General features: G+C 38.4%; 1 protein-coding gene across 7 annotated transcripts in view; it reads right to left on the bottom strand.

The window, feature by feature from the left end:
- RPS6KB1 (ribosomal protein S6 kinase B1) overlaps positions 1-21233 on the bottom strand; it is a 47922-nt gene that overhangs the window by 15184 nt on the left and 11505 nt on the right. For 6 of the 7 annotated variants that reach the window (XR_014821291.1, XR_014821290.1, XR_014821288.1 and 3 more), the window contains 7 exons: positions 20323-20372; positions 19192-19312; positions 17355-17423; positions 5950-6097; positions 3793-3850; positions 2231-2331; positions 137-227 (listed from right to left, as the gene is read on the bottom strand). Coding sequence is in view for 3 of the 7 variants with exons in the window: in XM_003131671.6 (XP_003131719.1) it covers positions 137-227; positions 2231-2331; positions 3793-3850; positions 5950-6097; positions 17355-17423; positions 19192-19312; positions 20323-20372 (638 nt within the window). In the remaining 4 variants the exon portion in view is untranslated. Of the gene's footprint in view, positions 1-136; positions 228-2230; positions 2332-2903; positions 3118-3792; positions 3851-5949; positions 6098-17354; positions 17424-19191; positions 19313-20322; positions 20373-21233 lie in introns of those variants that run through there. The other variant, XM_084985036.1, reaches the window with a different exon arrangement.

The following is a 21233-nucleotide window of genomic DNA, read 5'->3' as shown; positions in this document are numbered from 1 at the left end:
AATCCACTATTTGCATATCATCTGAATTAAAATTTTAAAAACTATATAGATCCAAATGTTGCTACTATTACTGAAACTAGGTAAAAGTTAGCTATTACCCCCAAACCAGTAATATTTCTTTCAACATGCAGCTCACATGTATTCTATTGTTCCACAAAATGTGTGTGTGACTGTTCCATCATGAATAGATTCTTTGCATAGTCCAAAATCTGTTAATTTCACATGACCTACAATGAAAGATTAAAGATGGTTATTCTGAGAATTCTAAGTCTGTGCAATGTTTGAATGCATCATATAAGACAATAATATATCCTTCCATTCTACTTTTTCTGCCTAAAATTTGTGAGATATCAAGAACTACAAAATTTCCACCCATAAAAAGGATACTAACTTTAAGGGTAGGGCAAAATTATCTAGTAAAGGGAAAATAAAGATGAGAAAAGGTGAAACAGCTTGTCTAAGGCTCTAGCTTCACCTACATCAAGAATCCTTTATCTTCACAAGTCCTAAGAAAACGTGACGAAGTCTGGATTAAGTACATAGATCCTAAAAAAGATATTCTACAGTTTTAAACAAAAATGTAACACTGTACTTCAGCTATATAGCTTTTATCACCATGAACCATGACCTGACAGTCTCAGGCAGTCACTGTAACAAGTCGGCTTATTCTGCGGTTAGGGAAAAAAAAAAGAAAATGCTGCATAGCATAGAACCATCATCTCGGATCCAGAAAGTGAGAAACTTATCACCTTATACAAAAAAAATTTCAATTCAGGTTTAGCTTTATTGAATTATCATTAGCTATCCAGTAGTTCAGCAACTCCAGGGATTCTACTATTCCAGGTTTATTTCAAGAAAAGAAAAGACAATATAAATAGTACATCACTCTGACAGAGAAAAAGAAATATGACCTTTATTTTCACAAAACCACCTGAACACACTCAGGTTATGGATCAAAGAAATTAACTAGTTACTTGCCTATTCTATCCCTTGCCTTAGAATTCAGAATCAGAATCTAGGTTTGGGGCAATGTGGGCAGAAATGGGAAAGAAGGAGATATATAGATACCCATGACATACTTGGTTAAATATAGAGTTTCCCCTTTAAAAAATAGAAAAAAAAAAAAAAAAAAAAAAAAAAAGGAAAGAAGCCACAATTCGAAACATTTATTCCGGCAACAGCTGTCCATAAACCATTTTCTGTCTAAGAATTTTAAACCATTAGCTACCTTGTATGTCATCTGGTAGGGATCAACAGCTGCCACCAGCCACCAGCCCCCAGCCCCCAGACAGGTTGGCTGTCTACTCCTCTGGAATGTGAGTGAACTGCCTGAACTGCCAAGCCTGCCTAGTCCATATTATTCTCACAAAGTTCAACTGTCTGTAGCAGCATGCAGTTATAATCAAGGTTCACTCTGCTCACTACAGCTGTACAGAATATTAGTCTATCTGATTTGTACGTTTGTTGTTACCAACAAATAGCAAGAATAAACTGAAGCCTACTAAAAAATATTTTATTTCCAAGGCTATATCAAATATTTTGGTTATATTCTAATCCTTTTCTTTTTTAGAGAATTAATACAATTTATCATAAAAGTATTGTTTCTAATATTTATGTATCTTCATCAACAAAGAAAACTCAATTTATAACATTAAGATTCACTTTCCAGAGTTCCCATCGTGGCTCAGTGGTTAACGAATCCCATTAGGAACCATGAGGTTGCAGTTCCATCCCTGGCCCTGCTCAGTGGATTAAGGATCCGGAGTTGCCATAAGCTATGGTGTAGGTTGCAGACGTGGCTGGGATCCCGAGTTGCTGTGGCTCTGATGTAGGCTAGCAGCAACAGCTCTGATTAGACCCCTAGCCTGGGAACCTCCGTGTGCCCCGGGGGCAGCCCTAGAAAAGGCAAAAAAAAAAAAAAAGATTCACTTTCCAATTGAAGGAACCAGCCAAAATTAGCATTTGGACTGGCTTTGGTTCACCATTTCAAAAGATGACAAGCTCTAAAGAGTAAGGGTTAAACTAGAAAAGTTTTTTAAGTGGCTAGTTATCCTCAACTCTCTTTCATATCATCAACCATAAGTACAAGTATCATGATATTATAAATTCTGAGGGAGGAATGTATAATAACAAACACATGAAAATGGGGCTTTGAAAATGACCATGACCTGTATGGAAGGATTTTAAGATGATTATATTTACTATAGAATTGTTTACAGTATATCTCCACCTTGGTGATTAAGCATGATATTCTCCGGCTTCAGGTCTCTGTAGATGATCCCCTTTTGATGTAAATGTCCCAAAGCCATGGAAATTTCTGCCAAGTAAAAGCTGGAAACAAAAGTGGTTTAATAAAATTAAAAAGAGTCATCTACTCAAAGCAGTTTATGTATGGAGTACAATTCCTTGAAAGAAACAAACATGCACCAAAGACCAAATTAGTGGGGGTGGGGGTGGGGGTGGGTATGGGGAAAAGAGATGGCATAGGATGCTGCCAAAAGGCATGGAGACATTTATGTTTCACTCATTTAGTGAAACTATAAAATGTTTTGTTTCATCATTGGAACACATTGCTAAAATTGCAAAGTCCAGAATATGCCAAACTGTTACTAGTCATGTTTTGTTCTATCTGTGTAGGAACTGGGCCAATAGTCATTCAGATCAAAGCAAATTTCTCCCACCCACCCCCAATTTCTAAATCCCATAGGAAATAAGGAACTTTGTTATTCTCAAAGATCAAGTCTTAGTTTCAAAAGATACCTTACAACCTGACCTTTAGAAGCCCACTCATCCCTTACTTAATATAGCTGCATATTTATATACAGCTCATGCCCACAATAGCTGCCCTCCCTCTTGCCAGCCAGCCCACAACTATAAACTGTGTGACACTCAAATTTATCTACCTCAAAAGAATAAAGGGCTGAGTCAACCCTGTCTGGATTCGAAAAGCACAAGGCACTGCAATACTGGCTGCATAACAATGTTGCAATCCTGCAGATTACTCCAGGATGGAGAGGGTGTGTCCTAGAGGACTGAGGCAGTTTCACAGCCAGCAGGACCACAAACACAGCCTCCAACACGGCTCAGAGAGCCTCCTCCAAAAAAGGGCACTTCATCCCTAAGGCTCTTAAATGCAGCTTCTGTGTTAGAAAAGGCCTGAAATTAAACAATGGAATGCAGTTTGGTAATTAAGGTAGAAAAAACATTTAAGTGTTTTCTATTCAATTAATGTGTAGGATAAACTGATTTATTGTTACCCAATACTGTCATCTCACAAAAGGGTGTGTATATTTTTAATATGAAGCAGATGCCATCTTAAGAAATAGGAGGGTAGTCCCATCCTGGCCACTGAATCAATCCACAGATGATGTGTGCAGGCTTATCACCTTCCCTAAGACTGCACCTTGGGAACTGGAAAGTCTACAAAAAAAGAGGAGATGATTTCTGATACTTCCCATTGTTCTACACATAAAGTTTCACTAGAAAACAACACTCACCCAGAGCCAAGGCAGGCAGCTTAATTACCAATTCAAGGAAAGAAAGCCCCAATGAATATGGTTCTGTAAGGAACTGGTGTGAAGAGCGGTCCACCCAAGGCCTGGGGGCAAAGGAATGATGTGACCTCCAATAGGTGCCAAGTCCCAAAGCTGCTTCTCCCCCTTAAGAGTCCTGTGTGACTGGCTCCAGAACAATTTACTGAATCATCTGGCTGCCCACAGTGGGGAAAAGAACTTTGCTTTTAATTTTATGAATTATTACCTGAATCCATGTAGCCACAAAAATTTCACTTACCAGGCAGTGTCTTCCATAAATATTCCCTCTCTTTCTAACTGCATAAATAATTCTCCTCCTAAAAAGAAAAGGAAAAGGCATTAGAAACAAAATAATCTTTATTTTCTACCCATTTCTAATGAGACGGTTTGTTTTCCTTTGTTAAATAAAAGTAAAAAACAGATCCTAAAAATTATAGGTTTAAAACTAAGTCCTCAGGATTCCATTTTTAGCAATGTTCTTATTCTTATGTTAAATACGCAAAGTTTGGAATTCTAGGTTTCACATCTATAAACTTCAAAATACTTAGAGATTCCAGACCTGAGGTTAAAAAAAAAATCTTGATTAATGCTTAACATTTTCCTTGTATGTAGAAAAATTTTAATATATAATTAAACTGTCTTTGCAAATTAGTGAATGCTCATATTCCATATCTCAGCACTCTTAAACTGGATGAACTTGGCAACAGTCTTGTAAACAACATGGCACAATTTGCATACCAAAATAAACAATGATAATGAAGGGTGCTATCCCACTGAATTATCTCAGAATCCATCAGTCTACCATGATATAAATCAACGAATACTACTTTTTTTTCTTTTTAAGTGGAGGAAAAGGGAAAGCCCTTTGTTACAGTAGAATGCCAAATAATAAATGAAGGAGGAATGATGGGATAAGAAAAATCACTTGACAACCATCATAGTTAATTGTTTTAGGCAAGAGTCAATGGATGTGAAAACTGTATCTGAAAGCTTGATGAGAGATGAGATATTTAAATAATTTCAAATCCCCTCAAGATACCTAATTACAAAAGGAAAACTTCACTGGGGAAAAAACTGCCAGACACCACCTTGTACATATAACCTATGTTAACATCAACGGTAATGGAATAAAGATACAGATAACATGTACCTCTTGCTCTGATATGCAGAGAACACAATGCCACTCTGATGATCCTCCCCAAAATGTATAACCTGAATCTAATCCTGAGGAAACACCAGATTAGCCCAAACTGATACAGTCTATAAAGTAACTAGACTGAACTCTTTGAAAATGTCAAGGTCATGAAAGACAAAGAAAAAGAAAGACTGCGAAAAACTGTTCCATATTAAAGGAAACTAAAGAGAAAGGTCACTGTATTGATATTCATTTCCTATTTGATAATTTTAGTGTAGTTAAGATACTGTTGTTAATCTTCAAAAATATACCCTGAATATTTAGGGATAAAGAGAATATCTGCAACATTCTCTTAAATAGTTCAGAAAAAAATTATGTGCATATATATATACACACACACATATGTGTATATATACACACCTATATACACACACATATATACATATACAGAGAGGGAGAGAAAGAATGATGAAACAAAACAGTTGTGGTAAAACGACAAAGACTTGGGGAATCTAGGTGAAGAGTGCATGGGAACTCTGTGCTCTCGTCTTGTAACTTTTTTGTGTAAATCTGAAACTATATTAAAATAAAGTTACAAGAAAAAAACGGCAACAATCAAAAAAAAGTTACTAAATTCTACACCTCTCTATTCCATGTTAAAGGCTATTATGAAATCTGTTTTTCAGAAAACTCAAGTGTGTTTGCTAAAAACAGATACCTGTTCTAGAAATGCTGTGGGGTGTCACAAATTCCTAGTATGGGTAAGCCTGGGAAAAAGTGGGTGGTTTGCAATGTAAAATGCAAAATCTATCAACAATACTACATTAAACAAAAAAAATCTTCTATTTAAAGATGCAATTCCAAAAATATTCAATACATTACACAACTCTAAGTAACTTTGCCATTTCACTTCAGAAAAAAACACAAATGGTTTGAGTATATAGTATCTTACCCAATGCAGTCAATTTGATGGCTATCAATTAGATGTTTGTTATTTTGTTAAATGATTACAAAGGGATTAAGATAAAATTTTACAGATGGGGAAAAGACTTAACATTTAAAGTTTACTTTAAAAGAAAAAAAAAGAAGAAAAAAAGAAAAAAAGTAAAGTTTCCTTCATATCTATCTGCAAAAAAGAAACGACTAGTCAAATCTGATTTCCTTATGTCAATGTATTTGCCAATTTTAAGAACAATGTGATCATACTTGTCTATTGGAAAATAATGTTTTGACCCATTTTCTGGAACTAATGCAAACAATTACACCAAACTGTGTACTAACCGCTGAGATACTCAAGGATGAGGTAGAGTTTTCCACCAGTCTGAAAGGCATAAATTAAATCCACAATGAAGGGATGCTTTACTTCCTCCAGAATATTCCGTTCTGCTTTTGTATGAGCTGTATCTTTAGCATTTCTTACTATCATTGCCTAAAGGAAAAGAGATGATCTATAAGAACAAAATAGTAGACATTTTTATTCTCTAGTAACTAGAAAACCTGTTTTGCGCTTTTCTTGCCAATGTTAAACTATTAATCATAGTTCCCGCTAGAGACGAGACAGAGGTGATGGAAGACATTCGCTTCGTACATACATACGCACTGTCTGGACTTTTGCAGTGAACATGTAAATGAAAACCTAAATAACTTTTCTAATGTAAACAGATCAAGTTTATTCATAGATTCACTAACTGTTGAATGTCTACCATGTTTCAGGCTTTTAACAAGAAAGCAAAACTAACAGAAGCAGTCTCCAGCCCAAAGGAGCCCAAAGTCCCAGGGAAGAGAGATGAGTCAACGGAGGCTAAGCACAAGGTGCTGTGAGTGAACAGAGGAACTGCATCTGACCGGGCAAGAAGGCTTCCTGGAGGAGGTGATACCAGAGGTGTATCCTAAAAAGGTAGTAAGGTGAAAAACTGAGGGTAAAAAAAAGGCATTCCCAATGCAAAAGAGGCTTGACAGGACAGGACATGCCTAAAGAACCTATAGCTCAGGATGGTTAGAAGCTGTTAGAAGCTGTATGAGGCTGGAGATGTAGGTGGAAACCAGGAAATGGAAGGCTTGGGCATCTAGGCAAAGGCATCTGAATCTTATTTTAGAGGCCAAGGAGAAATGTTGAGGTAGAGGAATGAATGACCCTTGGCTTTAAGAAAGACAGTTCTAGTAGCAGTATGAAGTTTTAGGGAAGAAATGACACCACTCGGAGTCTAGTAAACTAAGCAAGAAGTAAAACCTGTAACTAAGAAAATGAAGATGGGGAAAAAAAAGCGTAAAAGTGTATTATTAGCACTTGCTAACTAACTAGATATGAGCAGAAAAGATGATACCACGTTTTCTGTGTAAGTAATAGTATAAATAAAATGGTGTCATTTGATAACAGGAAATGGAAGCAAAAGTTTTGGGAAAATGATACACCGTTTTGGACATGGTAAGTCTAAGTTCTAGGACTAAGTTCTTATATACCTCAAGTAACATGAAAAAGCGTATACATTAGCAATGCAATATTATTTATAAAAGTGAAACTTCAGAAGCAACCTAAATGCCCATGCATAGGATACTGGCTGAAAACTGTGTAAAAAAGCTATAAAAAGAATGAGGAACATTTCTATGAAGCAAGGTGCAAAAGGGCACGGCAGGATACACAGTATGCTACTATTTGTGTAAAAGAGGAAATAAGAATACAGTATGTACATACTTATATCTGTAATAATGAACACAACTAAGATAAATCAAAGGCTAATGACAGTGGAAAGTCAGGAAAGGGAATGGGACTTCTGAGTAAAACTTTAATGGTTTTATCATTCTTTTTTTTTCTTCCCTAAATCAAATATCATTATTGTGATGATAAAATGGAAATCTTGAATTTTGAACCATGTTAATGCTTTATACATTTCAAAAATAAAATTAAATACACAAAGATGGGGGAGGGGAATAAAACTGAATACAACAGAAATACATAAATTTAATGGACTATTATTACTTTGATAATTTTGCCACAAAAGGAGAAAAAAGATATTTAAACAAATTTACCTACTCTTAGTGACATACGTAAGCATAACAAAAACTGCAAAGAAATCTTTTTTTTTTTTTTGTCTTTTTGCCATTTCTTGGCGGCCTAGGCCAGAGCCACAGCAACGGGGGATCCGAGCCATGTCTGTGACCTACACCACAGCTCAGGGCAACACCGGATCCTTAACCCACTGAGCAAGGCCAGGGATCAAACCCACAACCTCATGGTTCCTAGTCAGATTCGTTAGCCACTGAGCCACAACAGGAACTCCCTGCAAAGAAATCTTAAACCACACTTAGTAACTACTAGTACTACTAATATTCTAATTCTCAAACTATTAGGCATATATTATACAACTAAGCAAATGAGTAAATGTACTGATGCTGTTATCAGGCTTTTCTCACTGTGGAAAAACAGTAACGCAAAAGTGGACTGAGAAAAACAAAACCCTATGGAACTAGACTAAAATCAGGAATATCAACATCTGGTCCAGGAACTGAGAACCCACATCAAGCCACTGCAGTTTTTCTTTTCTTTTTTCTTTTTTTTTTTTTTTTTTTGGTCTTTTGTCTTTTTTAGGGCCATACCCTCGGCATATGGAGTTTCCCAGGCTAGGGGTCTAATCGGAGCTGTAAGCTACCAGCCTTCGCCACAGCCACAGCAATGAAGGATCTGAGCCATGTCTGTGACAGCTCAGGGCAATGCCAGATCCTTAACCCACTGAGCGAGGCCAGGGATCAAACCCAAAACCTCATGGTTCCTAGTTGGATTAATTTCTGCTGCGCCATGACAGGAACTCCATTTTTTTTCCTTGTGGTTTCTTGCAAAAAAACAAGAAACAAACCCATCTTTAAAAATTTTCAAACTTTCCAAAGAGTTGCAAGAATAGTACAGTGATCACCAGGTGTTAAGCTTGCCAGATTTTCTTTGTCTGCACCTCCATCTCTCCTCTCTCTATATGTATGTATATTCAGAATTTTAATTTTTTTTTGCTATACAATTTGAAAGTTAGTTGTAGATATGGCACTTTGCCCTTAAATTCTTGAGTATCTTTTAAGAACAGCAATTTCATTACACAATGTAATCATCACATTTGGGAAATTTAACATTGATATACTTACTGTTTTCTAATACATTGTCCATATTCAAACTTCCCTAGATGTATCAGTAATACCTATTATAGCTATTTAGTTCTGTTTTTAATATCCAGGATTTAATCAAGCATCACACATTGCATTCAGCAGTCCTGCCTCTTTAGTTTCCTTTACTCTAGAGCTACTTCCTATCCTTTTTTTAAAACTTGGGTTGCTGTTTGTTGTTTTTTCTTTTTAAGGCTATACCTGTGGCATATGGAAATTTCCAGGCTAGCAGGTGAACTGGAGCCACAGCTGCCGGCCTACACCACAGCCAAAGCAACGCAGGATCCAAGCCACATCTGCCACCTACACTACAGCAGCGGTGTTGGATCCTTAACCCACTGAGCAAGACCAGGCATTGAACCCACATCCTCATGGATGCTAGTTAGGTTCTTAATCTGCTGAGCCACTAGGGGAACTCCTCTTACCCTTCTGTCTTTCATGACACTAAGGTTTTTTTTTTATTATTTAATTGAAGTATAGTTGACTTACAATGTTTTAGTTTTAGGTGTACAGCATAGTGAATTCAGTTATACATATGCATACATCTATTCTTTTTTTTTTTTTTTTCCTTCTTTTTCTTTCTAGGCTTGTACTTTTTGTGTTTTGTTTTTTGTCACTGCCTGCAGCAGCTTCATATGGGATCTCAGTTCCCAGACCAGAGAATGAGTCCAGGCCACAACAGTGAAATCACTGAATGCTGACCACAAGACCACCAAGGGAACTGCTAAAGATTTTATTTTTTAACTGTTCAGGAGGTTTGAATTTTTTAAATAAGCAATTTTGAGAGAGTCTGAGAAGCAAGGAACTGAGAGATACAGTGAAAAATTAGTAAAGAATAATCACAGAGGTCAAGGGAGCAGGGTTTCCAAATGCTGTAGTCAATAGCTTCAAATGCAGTAGAGAAGTAAATTAAGGATGAATTGAGTAAAGACCACTGGATTCAGCAATTAGGAGATCTGTAGGGACATAGGGGACAAGAGTTTCATCAAAATAAGAGTAGTTAAGTCAAAATATGGTGAGTTAAAAAAATAATACATGACTTCTCAAGAAATTCAGCATGAAAGGCAGAGGCTGGAAGCTATGACAGACCTTGAGTGAAGGAAGGACTGTTTTCTAAATAAGGCAAAGATGTGATTTATTTAAATAAAGAAGTCAGAATAGAGGATGGAAAAAGAGAGAAAAGTGACAGAGAAAAGATTCTGTATAGGCAGAAAGAGATGGAACCCAAAACATACAGAGAGGGCTTAGCCTTGGAAAGGAGGAATGTATCTCCCACTAAGCCCGGAGATAAAAAAAGTAAAGACAGGTGAAAATGCACATAATATGGTATTGGAAGCAGAGATGAGAACAGAAAGTCCAAGTGAATCCTCAAACGGGAAGAGAGGCAGTCAGCTTCAAAGAGTAGAGGGACTGACAGTAAAGGCCCTTAATAGTTGTAGAGAATGGAAGAAGTTGTCTGGGGACATTTGGAAAAACAGGTGGTGAATACTAAGGGTCCACATGAGTTGGGGACTACGAATTTGCCACAGCAGCAATTTAAAAGTTTGTGTGTTTTCTGCCAGTGATGTTCAGTAGCTGAGATGCAGGAATAAAGGAGCATTAACAACTAAACTGATTAAGATTAGAACGTCCCTGATCATAAGGTCAATAGGGATAGCAGGTAACGGAAGTGGGAGACCATGCTCATTAGGCTAGATCAGGAATAAAGTGAACTAAGAAAGGAGCTAAGACCTTGAAGCAAACACAGAAAGGTCAAAGGACTAAAGGGCTTAGGGCCAAAGACCAAGTATCGTAGGAACAAAGAAATGAGGAAGTTACTGTTCTGCAGTATCTGTTGTAGCTCAGCAGTAGTGAAACTCACTAGCATCCATAAGGTGTGGATTTGATCCCTGGCCTTGTTCAGTGGGTTATGAATCCAGCGTTCCTGTGAGCTGCAGTGTAGGTTGCAGACGAAGCTTGGATCTGGTGTTGCTGTGGCTGTGGTGGAGGCCGGCAGCTATAGCTCCAATTCGACCCCTAGCCTGGGAACCTCCATATGCTGTGGGTGCCACCCTAAAAAAGGAAAAAAAAAAAGAGAGAGAGAAAGTTACTGTTCTATTTTAGTCCAATGTTTCAGAGGTGGAGGATACAGCTAAATGGGCTAGTGAAATGGAATGGAGGTGAACCCTGACAGAGTTGGAATCAACAAAGAATTAGGGAGTTCCTGTCATGGCTCAGCAGAAACAAATCTGACTAGTATATATGAGGAGACAAGTTGGATCCCTGGCCTCACTCAGTGGGTTAAGGATCCGGCATTGCTGTGAGCTGTGGTGTAGGTCCCAGACTCAGCTCAGATCTGGCATTGCTATGGCTGTAGCGTAGACCAGTGGCTACAGCTCCGATTTGACCCCTAGCCAGGGAGGCTCCCTATGCCCGGGGTGTGGCCCTAAACACACACACACACACACACACACACACACACAAATTAGAAGGGTAGACTATAGTTATTACTTACTTAATACAAGGAGAGTAAGAACACCCAGGACAAGACTTGGAAGTGAGAGAAAAAAAGACTGATAAAAGGTAAGAAAGTAGGATAGGCTTGGAGTTCCCGTCGTGGCTCAGTGGTTAGAGAATCTGACTAGGAACCATGAGGTTGCGGGTTCAATCCCTAGCCTTGCTCGGTGGGTTAAGGATACAGCGTTGCCATTAGCTGTGGTGTAGGTTGCAGACTTGGCTGGGATCCCGAGTTGCTGTGGCTGTGGTGTAGGCCGGCAGCAACGGCTCCGATTAGACCCCTACACTGGGAACCTCCATATGCTGCAGGAGCAGCTCAAGAAAAGGCAAAAAGACCAAAAAAAAAAAAAAAAAAAAAAAAAAAACAAGAAAGTAGGATAGGCTTAAACCTCAAAGTCAAAAAAGTTTTGATCAAAGCAGAAGAGAGATTGTATGGATAAGCTTATTGGTTCTTTCCTTGAATTACACAGTAAGCAGAGTGAGAGGCAGAGACTACCTCTGTCTCAAGTGCTAAATCCTAGTTAGTACCTAGCACAATGCTGGCACATTGCTGGTTCTCAGTTGGTTCAATAAAAGAAGGAATGAAAGAAATATGACCAACCTGTGAGCCACGAGCCTTTGGCCAAAGGTTTTAAAATTCAAGGTGTGAGCTGAACTAATGCCACAGGCAATAGTATTTTGATTCCAGAGTAAATTTTTGTTACAACTGGTATGGTAAAGAGATAGTTATTGGAAATAGTCTTTTCTCAACATTCTGCCTTAAGCAAATACCCAAATGGGACCATTCTCATAATGAGTAAACAATTTCAGGTGAAATATAAACCCAAACAGATTGTCCAGATGTAAACAACCCATTTAAGATAAGGAAACACTTGGTTTATTCTAATTTCATCTTAAGGGCTGGAAAGAGGTATCTGAGTATCTTACCACATACTCAGATCAAGAGGGTTAGTACTCTCTGCTGCCAAGATAACAAAATCAGAAAGAAGAAACTCAAAGGGGGCAGTCATCCTACCTAGGGAATTTAGGAAGTAAAACCTCAAAAATAAGCAGCAACCTTTCCACTTTCATTATTTTTGCTGTAAGCTTGTTTTCAGCAAGGAAAGAATGAGTATCTGGTTCTCTAGACAGGCTTGGGGGAAAAAAACAAAAACAAAAACCCAACAGTGGAAAGGAATGGTAGCTAAGCAAAAGGAGAGGCAGGTAAGTAAGTTCTTAGATGCCTGGACACAAAAGGGAGGCCTGATATGTAGCAGCAATGCAGTCTAAGGATTTCCCAATACACCATGCCCACTTACCATAAGTCTAAAGAAAAATCAACACCCTCTTCTTTTCATTAAAGCTATCTGTGCCAAGGAATTCCCTTCGTGGCTCAGCATTTAATGAACCGACTAGGGTCCACAAAGATGCGGGTTTGATCCCTGGCCTTGCTCAGTGCATTAAGGATCTGGCATTGCCATGAGCTGTATGGTGTAGGCTGCAGACACGGCTCAGATCCTGTGTTGCTGTGGCTCTGGTATAGGCCAGCAGCTGTAGCTCTCATTTGACCTGAGAACTTCCATATGCCATAGATGTGTCCCTAAAAAAAAAAAAAAAAAAAAAAAAAAAAAAAAAAAAAAAAAAGCTACCTGTGCCAGAAACATACTTCACTCAAGATATAATTATGACTAATTTTGGTCACCACTGATTATCAGGCATGTATAAGCAACATATCAAAAGGAATGGGCTACTCTAAGACTCTTGACCAATACTTCTTTCAGTATTTCTAGAATAAATATTATATTGTCTTCATTTTAGACTTAACATATTTTACAGATTAAAAAACATCAATTTCAAATGATTCCAATGGGAAAGCTAAACAGGAGATTAATTCCAGCTTACTGATGCAAAAACTGAAATAGAATACTTAAATTGCTTCTTTAAGAAAATCACCAATAAAATTGTAGTCATGGTATTTATTCCTTGGCTTTTAAATTAAGAAGTCATTTGTACAGCATAAGTAAAAATCAGGAAAAATATAAGAACCAAAGTATTACAAACCTTATAATTTTTGAAAGTCATTTTGATTGTCTTTTAATACAGTTTTCTACTAAAATTTAAGACAATGAGAGCTTTTCAGAAGTCAATACCAAACAAAAAGAATATGAAGCCATGAAAATCCCTGGTGGCACAGCAGGTTAAGGATTGGGCACTGTCACTGCTATGTCTCAGGTTTGACCCTTGGCCCAGAACTTCCACATATCATGGTTATAGCCAAACTAATAAACAAACAAACCAAAAACCTAAAACAACCAAAACAAACAAAAAGAACAAGAAACCAAACATACATAATCCATCTTCGATAAAACTAAGAAACACAGGAGTTCCCGTCGTGGCGCAGTGGTTAACGAATCCGACTAAGAACCATGAGGTTGCGGGTTCGGCCCCTGGCCTTGCTCAGTGGGTTAGCGATTCGGCGTTGCCGTGAGCTGTGGTGTAGGTTACAAACGCGGCTCGGATCCTGAGTTGCTGTGGCTCTGGTGTAGGCCGGTGGCTACAGCTCCGATTCAACCCCTAGCCTGGGAACCTTCATATGCTGCGGGAGCAGCCCAAGAAATAGCTAAAAAGACAAAAAAAAAAAAAAAAAAAAAAACTAAGAAACACATATAATTCCACACCTGAAAAGGCGAAGACAGAGTGGGCATAAAGCAATTATTCCTTGGCAGGTGCCAATGCCTGCAAAGAGGAATAACTCAAAAGAAGTCTAATTCATCAACAGAACCCCTAGTAGGGTTCAAAAATTAGAAGCAAAAACAAAAAGAAGGAAAGGGAAAAAACTGGAGTCATAAGGGACTTCAGAAGGCAGAAGGACTGAAAACAGGGAAATTATCTAAAAGTATCTGTAAGGAACAAACAAGCCAACAAGATTCCCATCCCCATATTAATCAGCCAGGAAACTACAGCTTGGAGAGATATAGGGGAAAAAAAAAAGAAAAAGAAAAAAAGAGTGAAAGATCAGATACAGAGTGGAGTGCTAAAGTAAGAACTTGACTTCAGTGAAACTTTGTTGAAAGATGAGATCTCTATCTCCAGAATGCTTTTTCTCGGCAAAAGAATAGAGGATCTTCCTCAGCACCAACTGATCCTTACTAGACAAAAGACACTGACCTTCAGACACCTTCAGTCATTTGCCACTTAATCACGGGACTTTACCACAGAGAAGCCTACACACATAGAACTACTTTTTCTCTTTTCAGCATACGGAGTTCCTGGGCCAGGGATCGCATCTGAACTGGAGGGATGACCTACAACACAGCTGTGGCAATGTCGGATCCTTAACCCACTGCACTGGGCTGAGGATCAAACCTGAGTCCCTGCCAGTACAGAGAACATTATCAATCCTGTTGCACCACAGCAGGAACCCTTAGAACTTGTGATCAGCTTTTCAGGGTTCCACTCCTAAATACAATCAATGAAGGGCGCGATGAAGAGCACAAAGAAGGCCTGTGATGTGGCAAAAAAAAAAAAAAAAAAAAAACCCTCAGTCAAAGTCAAAGAAAATAAGAACTTAAAAAAAGAGCCACATGCATGGAAGAAAAGAACATTTCAAATAAATTATTCCTCAGAGGAATAAAAGAAGATACTGTACTCACAAAATAGGTTGCTGTAAAAGCAACAAAAAAGAGTTTTGGGAAACCACATATATGATAGCTTAAAAAAAAAACCCACAAAATTGTTAGAAAATAAATTGCTAGAAAAAAAATCTCAGAAAGTAAACAAAAGGACAAAGGAAATGGACAAATGGAAAAGGTTCCCATCGTGGCACAGTGGTTAATGAATCCGACTAGGAACCATGAAGCTGCAAGTTCGATCCCTGGCTTTGCTCAGTGAGTTAAGGATCCAACGTTGCCCTAAGCTGTGGTGTAGATTGCAGACGAGGCTTGGATCCTGCGTTGCTGTGGCTCTGGTGTAGGCCGGCGGCTATAGCTCCAATTAGACCCCTAGCCTGGGAACTTCCATATGCAGCAGGAGTGGCCCTAGAAAAGGTAAAAAGACAAAAAAAAAAAAAAAAATGATCAATCTGGGAGATCCAACATGCAAATAAATAATGGGGGGGAGTTCCCATTGTGGCTCAGTGGTTAATGAATCCAACTGGGAACCATGGGGTTGCAGGTTCGGTCCCTGCTCTTGCTCAGTGGGTTGGGGATCCAGCGTTGCTGTGAGCTGTGGTGTAGGTCACAGATGTGGCTCTGGCGTAGGCCGGTGGCTACAGCTCCAATTCAACACCTAGCCTGGGAACCTCCATATGTTGCAGGAGCGGCCCAAGAAATGGCAAAAAGACAAAAAAAAGGGGGGGGGGATTATCAAAGTGCTCAGAAAAGAAAACTGCCTAGAGCTAAAAGACAAACTTTTAAGAGTAAAAATTAAAATAAAATAATAAGATCCAAAGTAAGCCACATCAGGAGTTCCCGTTGTGGCGCAGTGGTTAACGAATGTGACTAGGAACCATGAGGTTGCAGGTTTGCTCAGTGGGTTAAGGATCCGGTGTTGCCGTGAGCTGTGGTGTAGGTCGCAGACGAGGCTCGGATCCCACATTGCTGTGGCTCTGGGTTAGGCCAGCGGCTACAGCTCCAATTAGACCCCTAGCCTGGGAACCTCCATATGCAGCAGGAGTGGCCCTAGAAAAGGCAAAAAGATGAAAAAATAAAAATAAAAAAAATAAAAAATAAAAAAACCAAAACAACAACAAAGGAAGCCACATCACTGTAAACATTTAGAACATCAAAAAGAGAAAGAAACTCTTGGAATTCACAGGAGGCTCAGTGGGTTAAGAATCTGACATAGTTCCTGCCGTGGTGCAGGTTCGATCCCTGGCCAAGGAATTTCCACATACCATAGGCATGTGGAAAAAGAAAATCTTAGGGAGATCCTGTCATGGCTCGGCAGGTTAAGAACTCAACACAGTATCCATGAGAATGCAGGTTTAATCCCTGGCCTCACTCAGTGGTTTAAGAATCCGGCATTGCCGCAAGATGCCATGTAGGTCTCAGAAGCAGCCTGGATCTGGTATTGCTGTGGCTATGGTGTAAGTCAGCAGCTGCAGCTCCAATTTGACCCAATTTGACCCTCAGCCCAGGAACTTTGCTGCATGTGTGGCCATAAAAAGAAAAAGAAAATAAAGAAAATCTTAAATATCTTAAAGAAAAATAAATCTATAAAGGATTGGGAATCAGAATCAAGGACTTCTCACAGATACACTCAAGGCTAGATGAAAATGGTACAAAATCCTGTGTGAAAATGATTTTCAACTTCAAAACTGCATGAAAACAAGGATATAATACGAAAAATTTCAAACAGGCAATAAATTTCCAAAAAAATTTAACCTTCAATCAGTTTCTCGGGAACTCATTAGTAAATGGTCACCAAAACAAAGGGACAAGATAGAAACTAAGAAAAAGGAAGATACACAATCCAGGAAACATAGGACTCAACAGTGAAGGAGTCAAGGGGATTCCAAGGATTGTGGTGAAGGGAGAGTCAGTAATGAGAGCTATGCCCAGAGAACTATCAGTACAGGTGAGAACAGGATAGAAGGTCCCTAGGAAAATAAATGGAAGTAACAGATTATCTAATAAGGGTGATTTCGGAGCAGTGGCCTGAAAGGTGTGTTTACAAAGTTGATGGAAGGGGTGAGAAGATAATAGTAAATAGGAAGAAAATGAAGCAAGATGAAGATGAGAAAAAGGGAGAGAGAAGTAAAAAATAATAAAATACGAAGTCAACATATATTCTAAAGCTGCTGAATTAAATCACAGCAGAATATGCTCATTACTTGGAAATACAGAGACCAGAACAAAGGGCTAAAAGAGTTACCTCAGAGGAGGCCTGAAAGAGCTCTCCTCTCCACCCTCACCAAGCAGAAACAATACAGGAATAACAACAGTAAAATATGTCCCACACTCCAAGAGGACTAATAATTGTGCTAGTTTTTGACTGAGTATTAGACCAAAATATGGGTTTTATAGTAATTAAGAATATAGTTAGGGGTGGGGGATGGGAATCACCTTTTTAAGCACCTTCATGGCAAATATTTTCCCGGTATTTGCTCCTGTTACTTTTCGTACTTGAAAAACCTGGATGAAAAATAAAAGTGTATGTTATTAAAGCTAAACTATTGCTGGTCACACTCACTCCTTTAATTCCTAGTTACAAAAAGCAAATGACATAGAAGTCTGTATTCTTACAGAATCTAGTACCATGAAGGACTGTATACAAAAATAAAAAACTAAAAAACAGACTATTTAAAGATTTAGTGGTGAAAAGTGTTGCTCAACATGCAATTTTTGTTTTGTCTGCTGACATCTGGTGGCAAAGTTGGGTAATGACCATCTAATAATGAGCACTGTGTTACTTTACACATAAAATCCAAGTTTGAATAGAAACAGCAATAATCAGCTTTGCCAGACACATAGAAATTATAAAACATTTCATAAATTTCTTCCAGGGGGTTCCCATTGCGGTGCAGTGGTTAACGAATCCGACTAGGAACTATGAGGTTGCGGGTTCAATCCCTGGCCTTGCTCAGTGGGTTAAGGATCCGGCGTTGCCGTGAGCTGTGGTGTAGGTTGCAGACGCGGCTCGGATCCTGCGTTGCTCTGGCTCTGGTGCAGGCTGGCAGCTACAGCTCTGATTAGACCCCTAGCCTGGGAACCTCCATATGCCGCGGGAGCAGCCCAAGAAATGGCAAAAAGACCAAAAAAAAAAAAAATTTATTCCAGGGGATGCTCCACATAAAACTAGTAATAATTGACAGGAATTACCTATTCCTTAAAATGGCTAGCATTTTCATTTTCATGCAACAGCTAAAATATCTGAGATTCACAGTGCCTGTGTAACACATTCAAGATGATAACAGCATATCAGAATATGTCCTTACGCCTAAGAATAAACTATAAATGTCATGCTTTGCAAAAAATTAACTGCACACAACAGCATAAACAGTTCCAAGCTTAATCCTAACTACTGAATGTTATCCAAATTCTGCCTTTTTTCCATGTGTCTTTTTGTTTTTTTAGGGCCACATCCGCAGCATATGGAGGTTCCCAGGCTAGGGGTTGAAAGGGAGCTACAGCTCCCAGCCTACACTACAGCCACAGCAACAGAGTCCAAGCAGAGTCTGCAACCTACACCACAGCTCACAGGAATGCCGGAACCTTAGGGAACTCCCAGCTTCCCTAACTCTATTGCTCCAAATACTGCAGATCAAAGAAAATCAATTTAGATTAAGGTCTCAGTATCAGCTAACAATTTAATGTGCCTTTGAAAGTAAGGAGTGAGGACTTCCCATTGTGGCTCAGTGGTAATGAATCCAGAATAGTATCCATGAGGACACGGGTTCAATCCCTGGCCTTGATCAGTGGGTTAAGGATGCACCATTGCCGCTGAGCTGCGGTGTAGGTCACAGACTCGGCTTGAATCCCGTGTTGCTGTGGCTGGCAGCTGCAGCTCCGATTTGACCCCTAACTTGGGAACTTTGAAATGCCAAGGGTGTGGCCATAAAAAAACAAACAAACAAAAAAAAAGAAAGTAAGGAGCAATTTGCTTGTTTTTTTAAAAGGATACCTATAGACACCATTTAACCAAAAGGAATGAATCCTCTAATAACAGACTTTGCCTGGCACAGCTGTTTATTCAACGAATAATGACTGAGTGCCCATAAAGTGCTTTTATATGAATGATGGTAGGAAAAGGAGAACATCTGTGCATCCCTCAAATAATACCAGGTAAGTGATCACAGCCTTTGCTGATGGCTAACAAAGACTAAAGAAAACTGTGGAAATAGGGTATAAAAATTAATCTACCCAAGACGAACATCAGCTCTCATTTCAAAATACTTCCTACCTTTCCATAGCCCCCTTTACCAAGTACCCGAAGTAGCTCAAAACATTCTGGTCTTATTTTTTCTGGCCCTCTGTTCACACTAGTTTCTGAGATTTCAAATTTCTCACAATGCTCCATGCCACTGGGGAGAAAAGCAAAACCAAAAGTAAATTTGCAAAAAGTTAAATTATCTTTAGGATATTGTTAGAAAGAAAATTATAATCCAGTTAAGGAAAAAGAGTACATGACAGCATATTTAGTATCTGTGCTCTAAGTAAGCTAATGATTCAATGACATTGTAGGTCAATATTAGGGTGGCTTGATAATTATTTGCTTATCTACTTGTTTAGAGAATGTGCTATTACTTTTTTTATAAGCATCAAGTACCCCCAAACTAAAATATATTAGAACAAGTTTATTAAACTGACAAGAAAAAAATTCTAGTTATTTACATTTAGTTCACTCAAAATTTCTATGAGATAGGTATTATCCAACCTCACTGGCAACTTCAGCAGACAATCTGAGAGCTTTCTAAAAGTACCCAATTAGTCCAAATCTTTATATTAAGAAAAAATCTTGCTAATAAATTGTATCCATGCATCCTGCCTTATCTGCTTAATTTAAAGACTCCAAAAAGGGCGATAATTTTATCTGTCATTTAAATGCTTTCTATAGAAGTGATCTCCCAGCAATACAAGGCTTTTTACTTGAGGATGGGGGTAGAGAGCAGAGTAAACACCATACTTACCTAATGGAGCTTGCCTAAAATGACTTAAAATTGCACAAATCTCTGTATGAATGATATATTACAAGCAAAACAAGAAGTATTTGATTTGGGGGGCATTTCTAAAATTTTTATTTTTTAGTAAGAAAAGGTGGTTCTCTGTATTAAACTAATAAAATTCCTAACACTCAGACTCATACTCAGCACACTGAGTTGGAACAAATAATCATTTTCTCAAAATCCATACATGATCTCAAAACTTCAGATATGTTATTATATTGGTGCCAAACTCAATAAACCAAGTCTATATATATATGACTACATATTTAAGAACACATTATTGAAATCACATGATGGCTATGAACTGGATCTGATATAACTTACTTAAAAGAAAGACAGCACAGTGAAACCTTTTCATATAAACTTACAGTTCATATGGTCCAACTCCCCCATGGTCCATGCTTTCATTTAACTGACCCTGAAAAATACATTAAAGTTTTAAAAATAAATAATCTCAAAAATAACAAATTGAAAATGTAATGCTTTACCCAACATTACTGAAGGAGAATAAATGAAATAAATCAGCTTACAAATTCTCTATACTTTAATAATAAGCAAATGTGGTAATGAACAAAATAAGATACCCAAACAATACTATGGGAATTTCCTCTCTAATCTGATGTGACAACTAAGTTACAGATGCTACTCATCAAAGATCTACAAACAGGAGTTCCCGTCGTGGCGCAGTGGTTAACGAATCCGACTAGGAACCATGAGGTTACGGGTTCGGTCCCTGCCCTTGCTCAGTGGGTTAACGATCCGGCGTTGCCGTGAGCTGTGGTGTAGGTTGCAGACGCGGCTCGGATCCCGCGTTGCTGTGGCTCTGGCGTAGGCCGGTGGCTACAGCTCCCATTCAACCCCTAGCCTGGGAACCTCCATATGCCATGGGAGCGGCCCAAGAAATAGCAACAACAACAACAACAAAAGACCAAAAAAAAAAAAAAAAAAAAATCTACAAACAAAACCAGGTGATTTTTCCTTCAAAATTTTCCTTCAAATGACTTACAAAAGGTCCTATTCTGATATGCTTCTTATAAGATTAACATAATGCTACAAACCTCATGTAACTACAACCTAACTAAGGCTAGGGTAATCACAACCTGTCCAAGATACTGTAGTATACGATGTGGCTGATCAAACCAAAACAATTAAGTGTGTACACTCTCAAGTTATGAGGAGTCATACTGGCCATTTATTCTGACAACAGCATAAATGACTGCAAAACTTAATTAACTTTTTCTATACTAGCAATGAACAATTCAAAAATGAAATTAAGAGA

Source organism: Sus scrofa, chromosome 12, assembly GCF_054392235.1.
Source record: "Sus scrofa isolate SSC_HxYL_T2T_F1_AM1 chromosome 12, Sscrofa_HxYL_maternal_Yorkshire_Landrace_v2.0, whole genome shotgun sequence".
Taxonomy (NCBI): Eukaryota; Metazoa; Chordata; class Mammalia; order Artiodactyla; family Suidae; genus Sus; species Sus scrofa.
Note: the sequence above shows the minus strand (reverse complement) of the source record. Positions and strands in the feature narration are given on the sequence as shown.